The 26,052-nt window shown below is 44.6% G+C and overlaps 1 protein-coding gene across 1 annotated transcript in view; it reads left to right on the top strand.

The window, feature by feature from the left end:
• Positions 1-25,709, top strand: part of ABTB3 (ankyrin repeat and BTB domain containing 3) — a 148,912-nt gene extending 123,203 nt beyond the window's left edge. Inside the window, exons 7-17 of the mRNA XM_057381083.1 lie at positions 1,210-1,311; positions 2,420-2,513; positions 2,622-2,757; positions 4,274-4,494; positions 5,880-6,058; positions 16,355-16,460; positions 17,032-17,134; positions 18,844-18,925; positions 19,665-19,733; positions 22,365-22,478; positions 24,763-25,709. Of these exons, the coding sequence (XP_057237066.1) occupies positions 1,210-1,311; positions 2,420-2,513; positions 2,622-2,757; positions 4,274-4,494; positions 5,880-6,058; positions 16,355-16,460; positions 17,032-17,134; positions 18,844-18,925; positions 19,665-19,733; positions 22,365-22,478; positions 24,763-24,972 (1,416 nt within the window). The 3' untranslated portion in view covers positions 24,973-25,709. The remainder of the gene's footprint in view (positions 1-1,209; positions 1,312-2,419; positions 2,514-2,621; positions 2,758-4,273; positions 4,495-5,879; positions 6,059-16,354; positions 16,461-17,031; positions 17,135-18,843; positions 18,926-19,664; positions 19,734-22,364; positions 22,479-24,762) is intronic.
• Positions 25,710-26,052: the final 343 nt, after the last annotated feature.

Raw genomic sequence — 26,052 nt, 5'->3', positions numbered from 1 at the left:
CCCTTCAGCAGATCTGGGTGCTAACAGCCAGGTGCTGGTGCAGATCTGGCAAGCTGTGGGATCTGCATGGGCTGTTGAGATTTTGCCCTCATCCCAGTGCTTGGGACTGAGGGCCTGCTTCTAGCACAATGCTGCATGTGGTGTTTGGAAATGCGAGCTGCTGATGGARCTGAATATTTAATGACTGGCCCTGCCCCCTGTACTGATAAAAGTACTTCAGGCAAGGGAGTGAAAGCAGAGCTGGCTGGTGAGACACAGAGATGGTGCATTTTTTACTCTGATTTTAGTCCTCCTCTGAAGATCAATAACAAGATTTTGAATTTTAGTGTCACACTCCATCTGAGTGCGCAGTCTCGGATTGCAAATGTTCATTAGATCTCTGTGAACCTCATCAATATTAATGCCACGCCTTTAAGAGAAACGGAAACAAAGAACTGTTTATTCATCTTCCCCRATGTCTACATTGGAGGCACCAGGCACTAAGGCATAGAAAATGGAAGGAGCCATAGAAAAAACAGCATTTTGTTTTCTAAGGATACAGTTTGCATCTCTTTTAACAGTCACACCCAACCCTTTTAGCTCAACTCAGGAGAAGGCAGTAMAAAGGAGTTTTCTTTAAACATTTTCGAAGTGACACTCTGCCCCATCACTTCTCAGATGTTTCTTTTCCCCTCTGGTGAGAGAGGAGGAGCCTGGAAGAATGCCTGCAAACTCCAGGGTAGGGCTTGTGATGTGTCTTTCCTGACAGCAGTGACCAAAGTCACTCTGATTTAAGTGCACAGAAATGTGTTTGAGCCTGGAGCAATCCCCAAACCCAGGGCTGTTGGTGCATRGTCTGGTGAAGGCAGTGGGAGTGTCCTTAGCTCTGAATGTCCTGATCCATCCTTACTTCCCCAGTGTGTGCTGTTGTAACCAGCTGTGGATGTTTTGCCCTTGTGCAAAAGAATCTGGTGGCCAGTGGTTTAGATGGAGCTACAGTAGTTGGTAAAAGACTTCATTTGGTAAGAACTCAATTCAAGCTGTCAAATCAGCGTGAACAGTTTWAATATTGAGAAAAAATTTTGCAGGAAAAAAATTTAAGCCAATCATTTTATAAAGCACCTTTCCCAGGTTTTCTATTTTGCTTACTCCYTCACATGCCTGGCTTTCAGGCAGGTTGAATTTTGTTACTTAGAGCTCTTTAAAAAAATAACTCTAATTTGTTTATAGGTTGTCAGTACTGCTCATAAATACCCATCCGTCCACCCCGAGACCCGCCATTGGACAGCTCTGACATTTGCTGTGTTGCATGGACATATTCCTGTAGTTCAGGTATTACTGTATTTCCCTACCTGCATCTCATTCTTTTTTTTTTTCTCCTCTTCAGTTCTAATTACATCCATCTCAAACCAGCATCCTCTTGTCATGCTCATATTGGTTACTTCTGCTTCTTCAAGAGTGTACTGATACRTGATAGACTTCAAAAGTGAATATGGTGTTCAAACCTTAACCAATATGAGGCTGAAATAGGACGATTTTAAAGCAAAGTTGCACCAAAGAAAGTCTGACAACTCCTTGTGCTCCTTCCTGACCACTTGTTTTATATGTTTGTTTATTCATTCATTGCACTTTCTTGCACTACAATATTCTAGCAAACACAAAACCGCTGCCTTGGTGGGAGAGAGGTGGGCAGCAGCCCTGGTGCTGCTCCAGAGCGGGGCAATCCCTCACTCCTTACCCCATCCAGGTGTCATGTGGGATGTGCTGCTTCTGTGCTTTGGCATCTCCAAACTTAAGAAGGTTTATTCTTCAAAATAGTTGTGTCTGTGACACACTCAAGCACCAAAACTTTGAAAGCCTTGAGACAGAAATGGCCAAGAGGGGTCTGGAGCACAGGCTCTATCCCGCTCTCCTTGGCCACTTTTGTTTTCAGCATTGTTGGTATTTCTGTGGAAGTGTCCCTGCTGGAGACCACAGCTTTTGGACTCATTGCTGCAATTGGTTCTCAAGAATTGCCTTACTTTTGGCCATGTCTTCATATAAAAGATGGAGACAKTTGAAATCTGATCCATTTTTGGATGGTGCTGGGCCTCTAGAAGACCATGAAGGAAGGATGCTTGTCGGGCTAATTTTCTTCCATCTCCAGTGCATTACTTCCTAACACTGACCGTACCCCATTTCCCATTCAGAAACACTGGGTTCCACCCTTTTGGCTCTAAAGTTGGACACTGGTGCTTCTGGTGTTTGGCRGCATAAAATGAGCAAAAAAAAGGAAATGAATTTGCCTCTGTGAAACAATGGGCAGAATTTGCATGTCAYGTGTCTCCATTGTATCTGGTTTGCAGATAACAAGAAGCATTAGATCCTCATTTGTCACTGTTCATGAACTCTGAAGACTGTGAYATCCCCAGTTGCTCTAAATGGTGCATTTTTTTTCTAGCTATTGCTGGATGCTGGAGCAAAGGTGGAAGGTTCCTTGGAGCATGGAGAGGAAAATTACTCCGAAACTCCTTTACAGTTGGCAGCAGCTGCCGGTAAGGACTTTCTCCTCCCACTCTAACAATTCCTTAGCTGGGTTCTGTAGTTTAGGTGAGCAAATCCTGGATTTTAAAAGATCTGAAAATGCATCTCTTGCCTTGCAGGAAATTTTGAACTGGTCAGTTTGCTGTTGGAGCGAGGAGCTGACCCCATGATAGGAACAATGTACAGGAATGGCATTTCCATGACTCCACAAGGTGACATGAACTCTTTCAGTCAGGCTGCTGCACATGGACACAGGTAGAGTGGGAACAAGTCTAGTGGCATCCTTCAAGTGCTTCTTTTTTGGCCTGGGCATCCAGTTTGAGCAGATGGGTGAAATTTCTGCATGAACAATTGAACATGCCACCAACTGAGCAGAGATGTAAGGCTTTCATCTAGCATGTGAATTAAACCAGTTGGTGGTACAAGCTGCTTTTTGATTTCTGATGAAAAAAAAAAAAAAGGAAGGGGACTCCTTGTGGTGTGTTCARTGCAGTGGTTGTTAAATGGCAGCTGATGTGACAGCAGAATGGAATGTCTTTGACATTCTGAGTGTCTTGACGTATTTCTGAGGTTTGAGTGAATCATGTCTGTAGTGCTGCAGCCTTAACTTTTGTTCAATAGAGTTTCTGCATCTATGTTTACTGTAAAGTCCTGTGTGTCTTAACACTGTTTGTATGCTGCAATTTATTAAAAAAAAAAAAGAACTACTGAAATGAGCACCTTGCATGCATGACATTGCAATGCTCRGGAGTTGACTGATCTTCACATTCCTACTTTTCTGATTGTAGCTATCCAGAGGAACATAGATACAGGTTAGAGACAGCACCTCCCGTGTGTTTGCTTAGAGATGAGCTGCCAGTCTAACAACACGCTCCCTCCCTCCCGGCGTGTCAGGGCGGGTTCAGCAGCTCTGCCCATCCAGGGGGGCACTTTGGGTGTTGAAATCTCACCTTCAGACAGTGTAAATGGGGCCCGAGGAGACCCTGAGGCTCTCCGTGGCTGGGCTGCTGGCTGTCACAGACTCTGACTCTTGTGTTCCTGCCTGTGTAACACTCACACACACCTTCTGCCTTCTCTCTGCCCTGAATTGGTTTGGGACACTCCATGCTGTGGTCTGAGTGCAGTGGGGGCACTGGAATGCGAGGAGGGAGGGCTGGGAGCCAGCCTGGTTTCTGTTCTCACAGCTGMAAAACCAAGGGAAGCTCTGTGCAGGTCAGTGAGATTGTGCTGTGGGAGCCTGTGGGCACAGAGTCTCAGAGTTTGGGCTCTGTTATTTGATGGCCCAGCTGGATCAGTGGCTGTGCAGAGTAGTCCTGGCTGTACCTGAACCTGCCCTGACTGKCCCTGTGGAATGTCTAGCTGCTCTAGCTTTCCCAGACTGCTTTCAGTGTGAATCCAGTGGTGGTGCTTTCAGCAGCTCCGGGCAGCTCCTTCTCAGGGCTGCCATTGTGGGGTCCCGAGAGCTCGTCCAGAATTCTTGAGTCACGTTTAGCTCAGGATGAGATGAGATCCCACGAGATGCCGCCGCTCACGCGCCATCTGTGCGGTTCCTGTCCCACAGCAGCGTGTCCCAGGCAGTGCAGGTGGGTTAGCAGAGCTGTGCTTGCCTTGGGTCTGTCTCAGCTGGTTCTGCTGTTAGCTGGAGTCATTTCCCTTGGGAAGGTGTCCTAACCTGACGTGTCACAGCGAGTGTGCCCGATGCGGTGAAAGCGCAGCCGCTGACTCTGCTCTCCCTCTCCTCTCCCTCTCTCCACCACGCTGCCATGCACAGGAACGTCTTCCGCAAGCTGCTCGCCCAGCCAGAGAAGGAGAAGAGCGATATTCTGTCTCTGGAGGAGATCCTGGCCGAGGGGACGGACTTGCCGGACGCGGCGGCCGCTCCGCTCTGCGCCAGCCGCAACAGCAAGGCCAAGCTGAAGGCGCTGAAGGAGGCCATGTACCACAGCGCCGAGCACGGCTACGTGGACGTCACCATCGACATCCGCAGCATAGGTCAGTCCTGGGCCCTTCTCTTGGGTCAGGGAAGGACCACTGTGAGAAACGTGGCCCTCTTGACATGCTTGAACTGACCACAAGCATGTGTTCCTCAGCTCTTCTGGAGTAGAAGGTGCTGGGAGATCTGACAGGTTCCCAGCCCATTCCGGCTCCTCAGCACACCCTGCTCAGGGGATGGTGGCTATTTCAGCCACCTGCACTGCTGCACGGTGGAGTGGAGGTAAGGCTCTGGGCCARTGTTCAGCTCTCATGGGCTACCTCCAGCTGCTTCTCTGTTGCACTCTGCTGTAAAGCTGTCCACCATTAAAACAACTTCATTTTCCAAGACTTGGAGCAGGGAGCTGACTCCTTGGTATRCCAGCTCTGCCCCTGAGGGATTTGAACAYYGTASCARCCTGCYRGGAAGTTGCTTCTGCCTGTGGGGTRGGWGSTTGYRTRGCACAGAGGGAAATCCATCTGGATCCATTTATTATTTACTGTTTATATTTACCGTCCCCATTCAYCTGTTCACAGAGAAGGAGAGACCCAGGTGCCTGGTGTGCCTCTGCCTGGGGCAGTGCCCCAGCCCTGGGGATGTGGGGTGKGGGTCAGGGTGTGCAGTGGGCTGTGCAAGCAGAGATCTGGAGATGAATGAGAGGCGAGTGGCCGGAGTGCTCTCCAGGCGTTGAACGTTTTCTGACGTGGAAGGAAAAACCTTCACTTGCCAAACACCAGGCTTGCATTTCCTTCCCCTTGGTTCTGTGAGAGCAGAAAGTAGGTCACATCCAGCCTGRTGCCTGCAGAGGAGCATTAGCTCCATGTGCTTTCTCACTCAGTGCATGGGGGCAGTTCCCCTGAACTTCCTGGAGAGTGGTTCTGCCACGACAATCCACTTGAAAGGGCTGATCTGCTTAACTCACCCAGTGCTCTTCAGGGAARATATTAATGATCAGGAGAGGACATGGGGTGTCACTTAAAGCAGTGATAATCTGAAGACCACCAATTTGAATGCAGGTAGGTAGTGCCCAAAATCAGGTTTTTTTACCATTTAATGGCTCTCCAGGGCCACATTCAGACAAATGAGGTAGTGTAAATCTAGTCTCCAAAAGGCTTTTGCAACGCAGAACACCACAGCAATTACCACAAATTGGCAGTCTCAGCAGAGAAGCTGAAGGCTAGATGAGCAGAGAGACCACAGCCTTCTCTTAGCATTTGGAGGAAATCCTCTGTGCATTAGCTCTGGGATGCACTGATAGCCATCAGCCTTCTCAATTAGGGACAAATAGGAATTTGATTTCCTGAGTTATTTGGCAGCTCTTGCTTAAAATCTTAACACGAGTAAAGGTAAAAAAAAAGCAGAAGGGCACGTCCTTCGCTGAAGAAGCTGTGTGCTGTGCCTGCAGGTGTTCCCTGGACGCTGCACACGTGGCTGGAGTCTCTGCGCACGTCCTTCCAGCAGCACCGGCGGCCCCTCATCCAGTGCCTGCTGAAAGAGTTCAAATCCATCCAGGAGGAGGAGTACACCGAGGAGCTCATCACACAAGGGCTGCCTCTCATGTTTGAGATACTGAAGGCCAGCAAGGTAGGATAAATTAATGTGTTTTAAAGGAAATCAGCCCTATTCCTGTGCTGTAAGACATGAAAGCTTGCARTGTTGTTTTTGAACAGCTCTCTCAAAAATTGTTCAGACTGCACAGGATTATTATTATTATCTGTATTATGTATCTCAGGTTTTTTTACAGTGTAAGCATGGGTTATAAACACACAAGCTAATCACTTCTGCTAGAACAGCCTAACTTCTGCTGGAGAGGCAGCAGGAGCTGGTGCACAATGGTGAAATCAAAGTCAAAAGGATCACTGCAGTGTGGCACAAGATGTTGATAACCAAACCAACCCAAGGAGTAACTTCACCCAGCTTTTTTTACAGGACCATACAACAAAGCTAATATTATGTTTACTTTGGATTCTTTTAGTCTGTCACATGACTTTCTCTTCCCTTCATGTGGGATTTGGACTCTTAACCTTGTGAGGAGACTGGTTTCTACAAGCACAGAACAGGATAATTTTTCAATATCTTCTGTGTGAATTTTTGCATTTGCAGCCTCCCCAGATTTATTCTTTGAACTGATGTTTTCTCAGCCAGGCAAATCAGACTAACAAAACCTTTCTAAGGAGGCACTGTTGGGTATGCAAGGATAATTGCAGAAGGGATGATCATGGGGCTGGCAAGGACAGGAAAATGTCTTACCTAGTGAAGAATTTTAAACTTGTTATAACCAATAGTCTCTTGTCTGCTGGTCCCCCTGCCAGCCAGTCACTCCCAAGGAGTGCCCAGYCAACCTGTACTGTTACCAGAAAATCATTTTAGTGATGAAAAGCATCAGAATTATGTGATTGCTCTTCTGTTTCTTCATGCACCACAATACATGTTGGTGTGATCTTCTAATTGTTTAACCCAAAGTAAGTAACTTTTCTCACCCAACTCTGTGTGTAAATAGCAAGGGGCAAATAATTTTTAGCATCTGAAGCAATAGTCTAAATAATGTGGAAAGGAGAGTGGTTCTGGTATAGACACTAAGAGGTTCCAGAATTGATACAGCCAGTGATGGCCTGCATGAATTTATTTCTTGTATCTTGCTGCAAAAGGGGGCTTGGACTAGAGCCCTGAGCAAATCCTGAATATTTGTTCCAGTATTGTTCTGATTTTTGCTCCCACGAGCCTTGCCTTTGTAAGTTTGTATTGGATGGGTATTTATGGAGAATATTTGAGGTAGGTTCTAGGAAATAGTTCCAACTCCTAGGATTTGTATACTTCTTGTTCTGTGCTTGCTTGGGTTRATGTCTGTTTATCCAGAAACTATGGGCAAAGTGCTGTTGGGTTGGAAAGTTGATAYGAAGCTAAAAACTGAAAACTTAACAGAGGTTAAGTTTAGGTCTCGCAATCTAGGATGAGGGGTAACTTCCATTGCATTTCTCCTGGGTGGTTGAAGCCAAGGCCAACAATCATCATTAGAATAAATAATTTACACAGGATTATACCTTTGGGATACTGCAGTGTACCTACAGTCTACTGTGGGAGACTTGGAAAAAAATTAAGACTGCTACCCTCTGCTTTGGGTTCACTGAAAAACCTAAAATACAGAGAGGTGGAACAACTGAAGTATCACAAAACCCCTACAGACACAGAAGAAATCTGTGCTGATCTTTATGCCTGCCCCTGGGCCTGGGGGAGCTCTGTGTCTTCATGCATATTCACAAAAACACAGTGTTTCATGCTCTTAGAAAAAATAATTAATCATTCTGGGACACTGTAAGGGTTTACAAATTGTCTGYAAATGTTATGAATTATTGTGGCGGTCTTGGCCTCTTACAAAGCTCTCCCAGACAGAAATGAGGAAAGAGACTATGCAACCCTTTGGAAGGAATCTCCATAAATTCATTTGCAGGAGAATGAGCCAATAAAAGTTCTCCCTGGTCGCTCCATGAAGGCAGCTGAGGAAAGCTGAGATTTAAAGGATCTTCTGTTCCCCTTYTCTGGAAGGGCTGAGAGCAGGGATTTTTCTGTACACCCACAGAATGGAAATATCCTTTAGGAGGTGCAGAAGGGCTATAACTGTGGTTCACATCCCTCTCTCTTGACATGACTGCAAAGATGTGCATTTTGTAGAGCTGTGGAGAGAGGAACTTGATTTGCCCCCACAGACCTCCTTTTCCCTGTGGGCTGGAAACTTTGAGAGAGATTACAACTCTTGCTAAACATCACAGTCTGGCCCASTACATTTCCTTAATGAGTTTTTCAGGGCAAAATGTATAAAATAAGCAACTAGGAAGCACAGAGCCACTTAGCAGTTCTTGGCTGATGTAAAAGATGTCCCATTTGCTACATATTGTGATGCTCGGTATATTTTAATTGCATGGCAACTTGCACCTAATAGAAATGGCATTTTGAGTTCCTATAAATAGTTCCAGCTATCCCATAATCTCAGAACAATTTACTAATATTAATGAGTTGAGACATGGAAGAAGATCTTACCCTCCCTGCACCAACAGGCAAACTGAAGTAATTAAACAGGCAGATTTCAGCATCTCATGGAGTGACAGTCGCAGCCTCRGCTGTGATAACCTGGATAAGGCAGAGAAAAAATCACAGTTTTGAGTAATTTGACCAGAGAAACTCYCCAAAAATTGTATGGAAACATAGGGCAGGTGTCAGGGTAGGAAGCAGCTTTCTGCCCCCACCTTCTGCTTTGCACTGTCATGTAAAATGTTCTTGAAGATTCCCAGGCCATGCAAAAGAGGCCAAATACTACAGATATGAAAATACTAAAGAAAATGTAACCAATACCTACAAGAACAGTGTCAGATATGAGGAATTCYTTTTGTCTTACAGATGGTTTATAGAATGCCTGTTTCTAGAGGATGTGGGGGTTTTTGTGGGAGCTCTGTGAGTGCTGGTGTCCTGTAGGGTGGCGGGGTGGCACTCCATTCCCATCTATGTGCTGACAGTAGAAATAAAAATAAAATTTGCACAAGTCCTGATGGTGTAATGCAAAACAGCGACAAAAACTGGCAACTCAGGCAAAACTGGCTGAGCTGAAGTTCCTGGGTTTATTGCCTTTCTTCAAGCTGTGAAGTAAGTGGGGGAGAACYGTTCAGAGGCTGCACATGGGTTGTTCAGTGCTGCACTAAAGCCCTGGKGGAAGTCTTCCAAAAGCACAGACAATGTTTGATACCCAGCTCCTGGTGGCTTTCAGTGGGGTGGAGCTCTTTCATTTCCTTTTTCCCTTTAAATGTCTGTATGGGCTGCRCCATTGAGAATTTCATGGGGAGTGGGGAAGTTGCAGAATTTCCACGCTGGTGAGGCAGAGCTGTGAGAACAGACAGACAATTGCTCTGCACAGTTCCTGCTGTCCTGCAGTGAGTGTGGATCTTTACCAAATTAAAGACCAGGCACAAGGTACCCTGGAAAAAGTAACATCTGTGGAAAAGACATGGAGAGCTCTTTTTAAGGCGCTCTGCTAAGAGCAAGCAGAACTCAAACGGGGAAAACGCCGACACTAAAACTGTCAATGACACGCGACGATTTTGAGACAYGGGATGGGTAGGAAAGGCTCTGCTGTTTAGGGATGGATTGATTCTCTTTGGAAGACAAACACACAAACATTTCCTGCTGGAAGTTGTTTGGACAGGCCTGTGTGAGGCACAAGCCAGGGAGTCACCTCTGGGAACGAGCAGCCCTGAGCTAAACTTTAGCTGCTGTGTGGAGTCAAATCCCTCAAAATTAAAATGACACCRAAGATCTTGTTACAGAAGAAGAGTGGGAAGATGCAGCTGAATTCCTGCCTGTTGGTATGCATGTTGTGTTCTCCATGGCCAGGGGAAACACCCCCAAATTCCTCACTGCAGGTCAGCTTTACTGTTTTTGTGGAGATTCTCTTGAGGATAGTAACGCTGAATGTGCAGAGATGTTTCTTTGTCCCCTGTCCGTGAAAATCCTGGAGCTGTTCAGTTTGATCTCGACATTTCCACAACCTGGAAAGAGAGACTCAAAACCACAACCTTGGAAGTTAAACACATCTGGCCTTTGGAGGAGGTTGGTTTTAGGTTTCCACTCCAGGGCTCAGCATAAGCAGGAATTGTCATTAAATCCCCCAGCTCTGTCCATGCAGATGAGCCAGCACCATTGCCAGTTGTATGAGGTCATGAGCCACTTCATCCACTGCTTTTTCTGCCTACAGCAATTCACRTCAGCTTGTCCTTGGCCTATTTTTTTGAGAAAATATGCAATCTTTTAATTCCAAACAATCTCTCTTACAGCTTTCTCCTTTTCCCCCATAGGACAGATAAGGAGCTATTTGCCATTTCTTTGAATCCTGTGTGGCCACRCATCTCTGAAGTGCATGTGTGAGTCCACAAGTGCTTTGAGCACRTGTGCTGTGGCATTATCTGAAACTCCTAGAGGTGCTTCACACCAGGAAAACTTGAGTTAGCACTGTGGGCATTCCTGCTGGTGTATAGTCTGAGACAAATTCMGTTTCAGAAGTCAGAGGAGCAGTCCTTCATTGCCATACTTTCATTGCATTCTGCAGCTTTCTCTTCATGCTTCCCATCCATTTCTGTCAGCAACAATATTCAGTTTATTTTATAATTTAGCCCATTAGTGAGGCTTGTTGAAAGATGCAAGAAACTACTTTGCAAAGGTGTTTCCTCAGAATTTAAAATTCCTGAAGCTTTCCAGCCTTTACAAATGCACCTATAGGCAGCTGAAGAAATGTGCAGGAGTGCACAGGCTCTYTTGGAAGGCTGAGCTGTTTGAATAACAGCCATCAGTCTGCTCTTGACAGTTATTGAGAATAGCAATTCAGAACAATAACCAGTTTTAAAATTCCAAAAGGATTTGGGCATGTGGGTATCTTGAGAAATCTAGCCTATATAGTTTAAAAACTAAAGCACTCTTTCAGCAGTAACTTTTCCATTTGGAAACTGAAATCTCTTAAAAGGAAAGTTTTGGGGTGCTTTTTAAATATATCTTTTCAGAAACAATCTCTGTCATGGATGCACTGACTCCTAAAAAAGTATTTTCATGTCTCCATCAAACAGAAAGCAGCAGGAAAGACTGTTGTGTTCCAGGAAAGCTTTCAGGATCTGAAGCTTGAGATAAGCATTTTGTTTCTCTGTTGCCGGGTTTTTTCTGAATTTGAATCTTTTAAAACAAACCTTGGGAGAGGTTCCTCAGAGAATGACAATTGCATGTTCCTCTTACCTGAGATGACCAGTAAAGACTTCTCTTTGTCTTGTTGAACTGCTTCTCAATAGAAAATTGAGGTTTTAGTGTAATGACAGGTTTCAGCAGGGTATTTATTTCCCACTCGATATTTTTACCTTTCCTGAAAAATGGAATATTTTTGGAATGAATGGAATATAACACCTGAAAATGGAATATTTTGGTTGATGACTGAAATGCTTCAGCTGAAAAATGGGAAGTTTCCACAGAGGAGACCGACACTCCAAAAAGAACCCTGAAGACATCCCGGGATGCTGAATGGTTGCATGTGGATTCCATGGAGTGACTGATGCTTTTCTGTGGATTGTGTGTGGTTGATTTTGTGGCTGGGGTTTGCCACGGTTTTGAGGGACAGCTTTCACTGTTCTCAAGCAGCTGCAGTGCCCTGTAAGGTTGTCCTTTGTCACCTGCAGCCCTTTTCTGTGTCCAAACAGTTCCACTCGTGTCTGTCCTGCATCCCTCGTGTGAGCTGTGAGCACCAGGTACCGAGTGCCACATCACTAACACACTGCTGACCCTGTCCTGTGATTCCATAACACGCATTCAGCTTCCTACTAACACAGCTTTGGGTTTTTCCTACTCTTCTAAAATGTTCCCCTGCCAGAGGCAGGAGCTGTTTCTTCATTTAAAAGAAATGAATGCTGTGGATGTGRCACCTGCCCTTTTCTGGGCTCTCACCCAGGGATTAGAGTGTGCCCGGGGAGCTGAGCCTTTTACATACAATGCACAGCTGTGATATAAAGAGCCTTTTGAAAGAGAGCTTGGCAGCTTTCCCAGAAACAGCRGAAGGGTCCGTTTGTGCCTTACCTGTGATTAATTCTTTTCCGGTTGTGTTTGCRGTGGAAGGGTTTGAGCCCAGCACTAACAAAACCAATTTTGTTGTGCAGTTCACTGCCTCTAACTGTAGCTCCARCCTCTGGGGCTTCCCTACCTTTCCAACTGTTGACTAATATTAATTATGTGTATGCTGTTTAACCATCCAGGAGTGACCCTCTAAAGTGGCATTTAATCAGTTTGAGGCGTTTGGTAAAAGTGAATTATGCAAGAGAATGGTAGCAGGAACAGCTGTGCAAGGATAGAAAAGGTTCTGAGAYGCCACAGAAGGTCTCAGAGTCTGAGTGTTCAGGGATGGGGGACAGCAAAAAGCTTTCTCTGTTACTTCACTCCTTATCATCTTTTTGTGGGGAARAGGAGCATGTATAGAGGACTAATTCAAGGGTATCCCAGAAAGTCACGGATGAGTCCTCRATGGGCTCAGGCTCTCCTGAGATTCTGTCACTGCTGGAACAGCTGTTGGGGTCTGCGTGTGACACGAGTGACAGCAACAGCCAATCTGCCCTTGGCAGAGAAATGGGTCCCCTCAGCATCCTCAGCACCAGAGAGGGAAGATTCCTTTGCCAGTGCCAGTGTGGTTTCTCAGCTTGCTGAAGAGATGTGCATCAAMAGGCAGACACTGAGCCCAGAAGATTTAGTGTTACTTTTTCTGCCTTAATGTGGGGAGATTTTGGGTTTTGGGCTATGTGGTAGAGGAATTTGAGGGCCTGGCGTACTTAGGTTAAAACAGCATTAATGRAGCTGAGCTGGTGAGGGTTACATCAGTGGAAGAAAATCACAAAATACTGCTTGTGATTTCAGAGATCAAGAATTGTGGCTTGTTACCACTGCAGAGGTGGTGGGATGTCTGTAGGCTGGTAAGAGAATGAAGCAGTGGGATTTGAGCAATCTGCACCACACATTTTACCCTGCAAAGCTTGGGGCATGGACACATGTCTTGCACAAGTACTAGAGAAAATYGTCTTTGTATTTCCCAGTTGTATCCAGGACCTTGTAGGGACACATCCCATCYCAGAATGGCTGTGCTGCCTTGGTCTGTGGAAGCTGGAATGGAGCAAACCCTCCCAGGGTATGTGCTGAAGTCTGGAGGAGACTTCCCTGAATTCTGCCACAGACCTTTGTCAGATGGACACTCAGGAAAAAATATCCCTGCACTCCCCACCCAGGTCTTCACTCTTTCTCAGATAAATCCATCAGGCGTCTCTGGTCCAACTACTTGAAAGCCTCCAGCTTTGCTTCAAAAGAATTTATGAATTCCCCTCACAGTTCAAGTGCATTCAGCAGGACTGGGGAATTCCTTTAGATCTCTGCTGAAGAATGCTTTTAAGTCAGGGGAGTGCTTATATCTACAAAGCAAAGTTGCTTGCTCACCAACCAGCTCTCTGCTGGAAGCACCATCTCCCTCAGAAGATTCGCTGTTGTTCCCTGTTCCCTCTTGCCTGTCTGTAAAATACCCCGTGGCTAGGTAAATACTTTTATTCCATCCCATGCCAAACTTTCCTCCCCCTCCCACAGGAGATGTGTGTCAGCTCCCTTTGAGTGCAGATGAACGCCCATGTCTGAAGGGAAGCTGGCCTCACTCCAGGTGTCAGCCTCACACATCCTGGCACTGTGTTTTCCAACATCAAACTTTGAAAAGAAAACAAGAAAACAAACTTTGGTTTGCTCCTCCAGCGTTCCTGTTGCCGCCCACAACTGCTGCAGTGAGCCCTTGCAGCTGGGCTTTACAGTTAGGGTGATAGGATGAAGGATAAACAGGGAAGAATTAYCCATTTTGGTGCTTAAATGGGAGCTTCTGAGCATCTCAGTGTGTYACTGAGTGAAAGAAAAGGTTGAATAGGCTGAACATGTCCTGTTTTCCAGAATAATGTTTGTGCTCAGCTCATGGACTTCTGCAGTTGTTCCCAGTTACTTCATAGGYAGCTCAGGCCCTCCAAGAGCAGGATTTGGCTTTAAAAAGCCATTTTTTYCCCCCAGCCGTCCAGTTGCAGATTAAGCATCACTTTCCCCTCTTCTGTTTCTGCCTGGTTGATTGGTGAAATCAGCAGAGGCGCTGYGGGGAGCAGATCCAGGGCCACAGCCCGTGAGTTTGGCTGCGTGCTGGGGAGTGTGGGAGGTGAACGTGGTGTGCTGTAATGATTTACCACTCCCTCCCTCGCTGCTGCTTGTTAGCAATGATCTAAAATAAGCACATGCTTCAGCTTTCTGGCTGAGCACATTTTCTGGCCTTTGGGTGGCATGAGCTGTRTTTAATGTTATCGACAGCAGCCAAAGGTCTCCAGCCTCCTCTCTGCCAAATGAGTGTTGTGCACTGGAGCTCTGAAACCTCTGTCTGTCTGATGGCCCTGCTTTCTTTGATGTGTCCATCCTAAGGTCTCTTTTCTCTATGTCCCATCTCTGTTCTGTGTCTTGGGGATTTTAAGCATCTCTTGTGTGGGTGTATCACATCTCGAGCTGGTTAGAGCCTAGCTTATGTGCACCCTGGCACGCCGGGGAGGGCACTGCCAGCAGCTCTCCTCTCCAGTGCACTTTGTGTTTATTCACTGCAGCTAAAGGTGAGCATTGCTCTTCCAGTTGTGCCTCTTCAGGAGCTTCCCTCTGCTCTAACCATGGAATTGTCCCCATCTTCTGTTGTGTTTTCTGCCTTGTGGCATCTGCCAGCCCCACCTGGGAGCTGCCCTGCTGGCGCTCAGCATCCCCCGGACGCGCTCCTCCCTGGCTGACTCAGCCCTTCCGAGCACAGCAGAAATTGCTCTTTCTGCCCTGTCTGTCTAAAGCTTTCCCTCCCAGCCCTCCCGGCAGCTGAGTCACTTCCTTCTTGAAATCTGGCCTTAAATCTTCTTTTTTTCACTTTAGCCTGTGATTCAGTCCCTTTGTGAAGCTCTTTGCAGAGCTCTGCYGGGAGGATGCTGAGCAGTGAGATGCTCCTGGGGTGAGCCGCCCTCCTTGTCTCAGCAGTGAGCCCCTCTCTGAGGGCTGGGCCCTGATAAATGGTGCCTCTCAAGATGAGTAYTTCTCTTATCTCAGTGTTCCTTTCAGTGCTGGTCTGACGTAGTGATAGGAGCCAGCTCCTGCCCGCGGGCGAGTGCTGTAATTTCCTTTGACATCAGCATGTGCCTGTGAGGGAACAGCTCTACCCCTTCCCACCCTGTTTGATTAGATTCAGTCAGGGAGTCATTACAGCATCTCTGCCACTCCTCCTTGTCGCTCGTGGGATTTATGGAGCAYGTCTGAAATGTGCTCAGAGCAAGGAAAGCTTCAAGTTCTGCTTCTAAAGCCTGGAGATATTTTTAATATACCATCTRTGCTTCTCAAATTTTTATATTGTGATTTTTTTTTTTGGTCCCTAACCTGCTTATTTCCTTGGCCTTTGACCCTCTTATGGCTTGCCTTTTCAGTTTCCTGATGTGGAGAGAATCACCAACCAACAGGGCAGTTAAAAGATGTCACCCTGAATTAAGTGTGGCACTGCTGAACTTGTCTAGACTTGCTCCGGTTATCAGCAGAGTGTGGGATAAAGTTTGCCAAAGCTTTTAAATCCTGCTTTCATCTGGGACTTAGGTAGTTAAGCATTAAATCCGTTTCATTACCCTTGCAGCTTAGGCGCACAAGTGCTCAGTGTGCTTAGAAAAGTATCCTGTGGGAGCCTTGGGGCAGAACGGGGTAAGGCCAGGGACCAGAACTGGTTTTGTCGGGGTCTGGTGGCTTCCACGCTGGTGCCAGAGCTGTAAGAGCACGGTAATGAAACACTTGGGATTATATGAGTGGCTGGCCCTGCTGCCTCAGTCACTCTGTAGGGGAAGGGTCTGTTTGTGGGACTGTTACACTCAGAAATGTGTGCAGCTCTGTCTGTCTGAAGCTTGGGTTTTCTAAAACTGACCATTTTCACTGACCATTTTCTAAAGAGCAAACAAAAAAAGTCTTTTTCCAGTACTGTAAGTCTGCAAATAAAATGAAATCACTGTTCTAAAGGAACTTTGTTTTTGCAGAGGGGATGGAGCTATGGAATTTTTGGGCAAAACAGACTTGTCATCCAAGGAGAAGACTTTTTCATTTAAAATGATTTGTACAGGAGACACAGCAATCAAGTAAATGAGAATTGCAGTTTCTAACAAATGCTAATAATYGTAAGCTCTGATTTTTGATAAAGCTTCAGCAATCACATTTTTCACCTTCAGAACAGACAGCTGGCTGAGAACAACGTASCATGTCCTTTGCATACTGATCCCATGTGGCACATATTTGTTTTCTTTTGCTTAGAATGAAGTGATCAGCCAGCAGCTCTCTGTCATCTTCACTCATTGCTAYGGACCCTACCCAATCCCAAAGCTGGTGGAAATAAAGCGCAAGCAGACCTCACGGCTGGGTAAGTGTGACACGAGGATCCTGCTCTGCTCTCCAGGGAGAGCTGTGGGAAGCAGGCCTGGTGCTTGAGGGGGCACAAGTCAGAAAAACCTAAATTTGAAAGGCWTCTGCATCTCCCACCTCCCACTTTGAAAAGTCTGCATCTCCCACCTCCCTGGCTGCTGCAGGGGATGCTGCTGATGCTCAGCCCTCCCAGCCACTCCAGGGTGGGGTCATGGCACTGAGAGAAGACCCAAACAATTCTCCTGACCCCCCTCCCCGTGGCACAGAGCTCCTCACACATGGGGAGAGCCCCAATAGGGGATMAATGAACCCAGGGTGTGCCAGCATCACACGGCAGGGACGGCTGGCTGGCGCTTCAGCCAATGTACTCACTCTGAATTCCCTTTGTCTGAATTCCATGTGGATGTCTGAGCGTCTCAGGCTGTCCAAAATAGCTTTATGGCCTTTACTCATTAAAAACAATATCCTTCTATTCTGTTGCTTTCTTTTGTCAAAACAGGAAAATATTCAGTGCGTTCATGATCTCTTCCAACTTAAAAGATTTTGTTTCCTTCTTTTTGTGATTCTAGATCCCCATTTTCTTAACAATAAAGAGATGTCAGATGTCACTTTTCTGGTGGAAGGAAGACCATTTTATGCACATCGAGTGTTGCTATTTACTGCATCACCAAGGTAAAATAGAGATACATTTCTGTTTTTCAACAAAATAGAATTTGATTTGGGGGAATATTTCTTTTGCTGTTCCAGTTCTTTGAGGGCTAGTGGCCCAATCTTCAATTTTTTCCTAATCACAACGTGCCCACAGCTTGTTTCTGATTGATTTGCCAGACATTTAACAAGTGCTCCTGTCACTGGATTTTCACCCAGTGAATGATCCACGCTTCTGTCTGTGCTTCTGACTTCATTCCACTCAGGCACCCTGGCATGGTGCTCCTTGCTGCACCCTCCTCTCCACCATACAGGAATCTTAGTATTTTGATTCTTAATAATTTAACTTGTGAGTGGCTAAATCCTGCTTTGCAACTGTTCAGGCAGTCTCCAGGAAAAACAAGCTACTATTACACAATTCATTGACAGCATTTGACAGCTTTTGGGTAAAATTAAATAGCTTAAATAGTGAAAGGTATCATACTATATCCAAAGGCAGTATTTATAGTCTGTTCCTGTGCTCAAAAGGCTGAATGTGAGCAACCACCTCAGCCCAGCCTAAAAGTTGCTCACAARTGTGATTTGTATGCAGCTGCATAGTTAAAGGTTTGTTTTTAAACAGATCTAGCTGGCCCTCCTTAACAGCTTATTTCAAGGTATGGCAAGGACAAAGCACTGAGTTTGGATAATTTAAGCAATATGGGAATTGATGCTAGTGAGGTTGCCAACCTGCAGCACAGAGTAAAGAGATTTGCATAAACTAACTGCAGTATCTGACCCCATCTTCAATTAAGAAATGGATGTTTGGGTCTAGAGCTTCTTGGTAGATACACAAATATGTTTCAAACTCCAGYTTTAAGCCTGCTAAATTGTGTTCATAATAGAGTTTGGCACTGGTCAAAGCAAATAAATTGTTATCTGTATTTTAATTAACAATGATGTGGAAAAAGTTACCATCCAGAAAATGCTGGTCTTGATAGATAAGCCAGGCTTTGAACTACTGCTGGAAGGTCAGATGAATTAGCAAAGAGAGGAAGTACAAGGACAGGTGTTTCTGGCAGCACATTTCCCATTTTCACCTTCTGATCAATGGGTTTCGAGAAGTAGATTRTTATGTATGTATGTATCTCACATAMSTCTGCAGTTATTAACTAAAAATGTGCAGGTTTTTTGTCCTGAAACTTGTGCCTGCATTTCAGATTTTGATAATCAGAGAACAGCAACCTATGCAGTTTTCTCTCCTGCCTCTTCTTACACAATTGTACTAAGSCTGCATAGTAGCATTAAAAGTCTTAGTGTCATTGTTTCGATATTTTGTTCCAAAACATTTTTTAAAGCAGCATAATGGGCATAWGCCAAAATTGATCTCCTTGAAAAAAGGAAAATGATCAGGTTTTAAATGCTGCAAATCTTCATAAAAGATCATGTTGCCTTCAAGAAACATTTGGTTTTGTAATATGCATCCTTACAGAATCTGAATTTCTGATGCACATTTTATTCTATTGTTATATTGGATCTATTTTTCAAAAGTTTCAAAGTGAAATGTCCTAGGGAGAGGCTTTGAACTTTCTGTTTGTGTCTAAATCTTKATGCTTTTTTGTGACAAATACATTCATGTCAGCATACTGGTTTTGCAAGGGTTCATGCTGTCATTCCACTGCACTTGTGTACTGTTTTGCTGTCCTTTTTCACAGAAACAATCTGGTATTTAAATTTTGCTCCTTTTTATTTAGGTTTAAAGCACTGCTGTCCAGCAAGCCCTCATCTGATAGTACTTGTATAGAGATCAACTATGTGAAGTACCCCATCTTTCAGGTACAGTTCTCACACTGAATTTGAATGGAACTTGTGAGAGCAGCATCAGATCAGTAGATATTTGTTTGATAAACCAGAGCAGCGGTTTCCTGAGCACAGTTCCATCTCTGTTGGTGCTGTTGATCACAAATATGCCCCAGCAGATACAGCAACACTTCACTCACATGGGCTGTGCACACAGAGCCCTTGGTTCAACAAACAGCACTTGGTTCACCTTTCTGTAGCTGCTGCCTCTTTCTGTAATGGACAGCTTTGGAAGAGGCATGCTTCAAGTGTTCTCCAATCAGTTTTTTGCTGTGACAACATAAAGCTTGCTCTCCATACCTGCAGCATGGACATGGATGTGCTTCCCTTTATTTGAGCTGGAGCTCAGTTCCACAGAGCAACTGTTGCCACTGCAGATAATTCCCAGCTGCCTGCAGTAACTGGAGGCTCTCTGCACACACACTGAAAATTCAGAATGAGTTAATCAGTTTCCTGCAAACTGCTTGGAGCTCACCAGAAAGTCCAAGCAGTTTGAGGGTGAGGRTTGAGACATTAGACTGCCTGTGAGGAAGAAACATTGAATTTTGTAGAGAGAGAGAATAACCAAGTATATCCTGAAATCAGGAGGCTTGGGCCWGTTTTACCTATAAATCCTTGGTGGTGTTAGGAGGGACTTGGRTATTGCCTGCATCATCCCCTGTTCCTCTGTGTCTTGGGTTGCTTTTTATAAACACTCCCTTTTGTTTTGTTACAGCTGGTTATGCAGTATCTCTATTATGGAGGTGCAGARTCACTCCTGATTAAAAATAATGAAATTATGGAGGTAAGAGACATTTATTTAATTGTAGTGGGAGTGATGCTGACTGATCTGTGTGCCATTGGGCAAGATGTGRGCACTCCAGTAAGAGCCAGAAGTGCCTCACCCGGGGTGCCCAGGCTCTCTGCAGTCCTGCAGGAGGCTGGGACACTTCACAAATATCCACTTCGAGGCAAAGCTGCTRTTACCAAAATCTGGAACCAATTTCYAGCAACACAGTGTTCCATCCCCCCTAGCTCAGCAGCATTAAAAACATCCAGTTTGGTTCCTCACATGGAGAATTTTTGGGCATGTGCCAAGCTTTAACCATGAGAGAAATCCACTGGAGACACAGTTCAGTTACAATTTCAAGCATGGGACTGTGAAATTTTATGAATAAAACCATAATCTACTCCCTGAGGTACAGAGACTTCTTTACCCCTTTCTCACTGGATGTTAAATATCCAGATGCTGTTTTGACCTTTTTCAAAAGCCACCACAAGCACAACCTTATGGAYGTTAAGTCATCCTCTTGCTAATGCAACGTGCCATCATTATCAGCTATGTCAGCAAAACCACTCCAAATATATAGAACTAAGAGGYATTTGAGCAAACTCTTTGTAGTCATTCAGGGAGTTTTCAGGCAGCCAAAAAGGAGCACTTCCCTGGGGAGCCTGTTCAGTGATTGCCACCCTCCCTCTCAGTGGAGAACCTCGTCCTTATGGCCAATCTGCACTTCCCCTGGTGCAGCTACTTCTCATTCCTGTTGCTGTTTTGCTGTTGCCTGTGTTATTCTATCCCTCTATCACTGTCTGGCAGCCAGAGGGTAGAACTGRAATTCAGGACTGAAATTATCCCTCTTCAGTGCAGGCAGTGGATTTTTACGTAAGCATTCCCACATCAACTTCCTGAGCCATGTGGGAAAAGTTCACTAAGTCTCTGCTTCACTCAAAGTTTTGAAAGACCTCCTRAATTTCTAACCTTTTCTGAAAGAGGGAATCTCAGATTATGCAGTGCAGTAGCTTTATGGAGATGTGTTATCATCGAGGCTGTTAAAAAGCTTATGCTGCATTTCAGCTGGCAGTTGGCTCTACTTTTGTGACATCTCAAAAACTTCTGTGACTCCAGAAYGTATGACTGATTGATTGATCTCTTGATAACAAATCTGGCCATGGTTCCTCACGGTTTAAAGTAATTACAAACCAGCACATGACTGCTTGAGCCACAGAGGCAGCTGGAATAGGATTTGGCTTTATCTTTCAAAACTGCATTTAGTAACTTGCCTTATTACAAATATGATAACAAGAAGCACCAGAAATACTCCACAGAAATCTTTGCTGCAATTCATAATTGGGGCCAGCTGGCTGCTATCACATCAGCACTGCAGATTTTAGATTTCACAACAGCACTTGGATTTATTTATGGGATTCAAGTAGAGCTTGAGCAGGCTGCATCGGAGAAGTCAGAACAATGTCATGGAAGTTTCAGGGTTTTGTTTGTTCCCCGGTTCAGCATGAGAGTCCCTTTGGGATTCACAGGTTAGCTTTTTGTTGTCAGTCCCAGGTAGTAAGAGYTGTGTAAAGGCTGAATACCCCAACAAGTGCCATTTAAACACCTGCACAGCTTGGCCTGAGGTCTGGCTGGGTTCCTGCAAGGTGTGAAGCAATGAAGAACCCCGACCTGCTTTCTAAGGCAGGGCACAGAGCCAGAGCCAGTGACCTACCATGGAAAGACAGAAAATGAAATCACATTTCCATGCTGTAAAAGGATAGACTAAGGGCAATACAGGACATGTTAGCAGTGCTGAAATCAGTTGGAGAACTCAAAATTCAAGCCATTTTCACCCCACAGAGCTGCCAAGGCAGTGCCAGTGTGGGCAGTACAGGCACAGGGGAGATGCACAGCCAAAGGGGGAGGTCAGCTGAAGTGCTGGTGTCAAAGGAGCTGTGGCAGAGCAGTGACAGACACAGGATACTCACATGAATGTCAGCCAGGCACTGCCTCACAAAGTTGCTTCCCATCTCTGCCCTTATTCCTTGGAGTGATGTGGGCCCAGGCAGTGTCTCCTGGCTTGGACATCCCCTCAGAGCTGCTCCAAGTTAGAGCAAGGAACAGATGGAAATCTGACTCCATTTCCTTGAGCCTGCTCAGGTGGCAGATTGGAGGTTTATTGTCTCTCTAGATTAAGACTATCCAGGATGGTCATTATCATCTGGTTTGAATTCCTCTCATTCTCGATCCTGACCTTSCTGCTGACTTCCCCACATCCAGCCCAGGTGCTCTGTTTCAGTAAGATCTTGGGGAGCAGTTGAACCAGAACTTTGGGGATGTATTTGCCCTTATTTCAGAGTCATGTTTGCAAAGTGACAAAATATTCTTCAAGCCTGTTTCCTTTTTCTCCTTGTCCCATTCCAAAGTCAGCATGTAAACCTTAKCTGCCTCTGGTGTTCTCTCTGTGTACAGCTTTCCATTTAGAAGGCACTGCAGAGGGTTAAACAAATCAAACAATCTTCTCATTCTGACTTTTTGTCTGTATTTTCATGCTAACTGAAGAAGGGGCAGAGAAAAAATAAAATGAAACAGTGAAAAAGCAAGCTCTGATTCTGTATCACTCAGCAGTTTTTGACTATTTTTTCCATGGCTTTTGTTTTTTTTTAGCTTCTCTCTGCTGCTAAATTTTTCCAGCTTGAGGCTTTACAACGACACTGTGAGATCATTTGTGCAAAAAGCATTAATACAGAAAACTGCGTGGATATTTATAATCATGCCAAGGTAAAAATAACTGCATAYGCTTGCATGTTGTGTGTCTGCCGTCATCCTCATAGGTCAGCTTTCTCATAAGTAGTGAGATATAATATATATATATATATAATCTCATATCCTTAGTACATTTGCAATGTGTTTAAGATCTGTCATTCATTTAGTGGCACTGACTGGTTAATAGGTACTGTAGTGACAATCCAAAATTATGTGGTCTGAGTGGCAGCTCCTCAGCCCCTTCCCTGAGCACTTCCAACTCAATTTGGGTGTAACTCTGCGTGGGAGMCCTGTCCCTTATTCCTGGCAACACAAACTGCTGAGCTGATTCAACAGGAATCACTTAAGTGAAGAAGACACCTCTGCTTTCACCTTCCAGGATGCATTTTCCCATTTCCATTACCTGTTTCTTCCTGCCTGGAGCCCACTGGGGTAATACACTCAATGCTGGTGACACCTTGTCAATATATGAAAATACCAGGTTGTGGAAGTGCAATGGCTCAGAGCCCTGCAAGGATGGTAATGAGAATTYTATGTCTCGGAGAGTTTCTTATTGGAATCAAATTATATACTTAGCTTGTGAGGTTGCCTAAGTCATTAGACATAAAAGCAAGGCATTTCTTGTCCTAGAAAACCTATTTTCACGCACTGATGGAGGTGGTTACCACATTGATTAGTTTCAGTTTTTTCCTCCTCATGTGTAGTAGTTAGACTTTCACTTGGAAGATGGAAATGACACACAAGTAACTGCARTGAAATAATTTTCAAGCATTTCTTCAGAGATTTTTTTGCTATAACTTACACGGTTTGTAAGAAAGATAAACTGATGCATTGTGWCATGGAGGTTTGATTGAACAGAGTAATCCTGCAGATTGCTCCAAATCCCTGCAGTTCTGACCTCCATTCCCATCACCAGGTACTTCCTACAGAGAATAGTAATGCTAGGTTTTCRTGTACAGATAACATGCAATCAGGGTTTGAAATAGCACAAAGTTCCACCTGTAAAAATAACCAGTGAGCTATATCTGCAGGTCCATTTAATGTAATAGGAAAAAAATTACAGTGCAGGAATTGTTTGMAAAATTATTTGATTTGTCTTCTAGCTCATGTGGGACCTTCTCAATTTGTATYACTGTTAGTAAAATTAATAATTTTGGTTTAAAATCACGTTTTCTTTGAATTGTGAAATGGGGCAGTTACTTATATCCTGACTGAAGAAAACTCTTACGTGGAGCTTTAGACCTGTCTGAGGGACTTGTACATTGTTAATTCTGGGATGGACAAACACAGTGGCTAAATCCAGCTCCTGGTTTGCCTATAAGAGCCTCAACCTGCAAATTATTTGTGTCTGCATCTCCCAAAAGAGGTGGTGGAAATGGGTACTTGGGTGGGTTTTACAGCCAGAGTCATGTTGGCACTGCTGTGGGGAGGGCATTCCACACGTGGAGCAAAGCCTTAGGCTTCAASATTGAAAAAAAAATACAGTTTGGTGGATGCTCCCGTGCAGGGCCAGGAGTTGGACTTGATGTCCCTTGTGGGTCCCTTCCATCCAGCTTATTCTGTGATTTTGTAATGTGGATTTGTTCATATTTACAAATAAAAGCTGAATGGAGAGTACTGAGATCATTAATATCCCTGTGGGCTTYCCATTGTTAGAACTGCAGTCATAGAATTGTAAAATACCAGCTTGGAAGGGATTTCAAGGATCATCTGGTCCAACCTTTCTTTGCAGAAATACAGTCTAGACAAAATGACCAAGCACTCTGTCCAACTGAGTCTGAAAGTGTCCAGTGCTGGGAAATCCACCTCTGCTCTGGGGAGACTTTTTYCAGTGGCTGACTGTTTCCATTTCTCCTCCAAAGAGTCCTCAAAGCATGAAACTTTGCATGACAGCTTTCTGTAGTCATATGTCCCATTCCTGCAAAGGATGGCATTCTTGAAACTTGGTCTGTAATGTTTTCCCAAACCTGTGGTTTTAGGCTGTAACTTCCAGCATGGAATCCCAGGTCTGGTAAACTCTGTGGTAAAACTACCATCAATTTCCAAAGGAGCAAAGATGYAGCCCATGGAATTTTATTTCCCCAACAGGCAGAGTCTTTTAGCATGGAATTATTATGAGAATCATCAGCCTAAAATATTGTTTAACTCCTTCCCCTCCACACCTCCATATCTGTAAGTGTCATTGTGGCTGTCTAAAAGGCTTAGCTTGTGTGTTTGTTTTTGTGCAGCTCTTATGCACTGTATTTGCTGACTGGGTTTTATCAGAACAGTTATCATTCTCTYATTTCACTTCTTGTAGTTCCTCGGCGTTACAGAACTATCTGCCTATTGTGAAGGCTACTTTCTAAAAAATATGATGGTCCTCATTGAAAACGAAGCTTTCAAACAGTTGTTGTATGACAAGAATGGAGAAACATCTGGTCAGAATGTACTAGACGACTTACAGAGGACGTTGGCCACAAGGATTCAGTCAATTCATTTGTCTTCTTCAAAGGGCTCTGTTGTTTAAAGCTGAGGAAGATGGTAACCCTCCAATAAAAGACCCTGCAAGTTAAGTCTGCTGTTGTAGTTGCTCAAACCCGTTGCAGTTGCTTAAATGACTACAAAAAAAGAAAATGTAAAAAATTCTACGTTGCATTCAAATAGTTCTGTTTTGGCCAAAGGTGCTGCTGTGCTGGGGCTGTGTCCCCATTTGGATGAGASAATGCAGAAAACAAAGTTTCCTCCCTGGTTTTGAGCAAGCTGGGTACAAGAGCATCCSGTGAATCGCCGTTGTACTCAAATTCTGAACACGAGCCAGTTCATGGAGCTTGATACCAACAAAAGCCAGAACTCACATCAGTGAACAGCAGAAGTCCCTGCCTGAAGGGTAATGCTGGGGAACACCTGAATTGACCAATTCATCATTTAAGTCAGATTTGTTTCCGTGTTACACTGTTGAGAACTATATCTATCCCGGAGTCCATTATCTTGTGCATTTACAAAATGTAAGAACTGTTATTGCTGTCGAGCAAAGATCAGCAGTATTAGAGAGTGGGTAAGACTGTTRTAGTTGAGGAAAATATACTGGCAGATTTTTAGGGGTGGGAACTTTTTAAACTGTTCATAAAAAATAATGGGGTGGCCTTGTAGTTTAAAAACTATTTCTTAAGCTTAAAATTTCATTTTCAACAGAGCTGTGTTTGAGAATCTATGTAACATGTTTTGGTTTTTTAAATGGTAAAATGTACATTGTGTAAACACACATATGATCAAGTTTTGCTTGTATTCTTTCCTAGGGTGGTATAATCTTGCCTGAGAGGTGATGGTTACATCAAAGAGGCACATTACCCAGACTCTCTCTAATCCAGTAGTTGGGGGGGCAGGAGAACTGCATGCTACTCGTGATTTGGGGTTGAAATCAATGACAAACTCAACAAACATGCGTTTGCATGGTAACTGTACCTGTGAAATGTTACATTCGTGCTTTGTTTCGCCAAGACAAATGCAATGTTCCTTCCTGTCAAACTTCATTTGTGAAATTAGCTTATTTTTTAATTTGGTGCGATTGGCTGCAATGTGATACCCCTAGAGCTCCTTCTCGAGATGC

This window comes from Malurus melanocephalus, unplaced genomic scaffold, assembly GCF_030028575.1.
Source record: "Malurus melanocephalus ecotype Western Australia unplaced genomic scaffold, MMel_1.1 scaffold_490, whole genome shotgun sequence".
Taxonomy (NCBI): Eukaryota; Metazoa; Chordata; class Aves; order Passeriformes; family Maluridae; genus Malurus; species Malurus melanocephalus.
The sequence above is the reverse complement of the archived record's forward strand: the minus strand, read 5'-3'. Positions and strand labels throughout refer to the sequence as shown.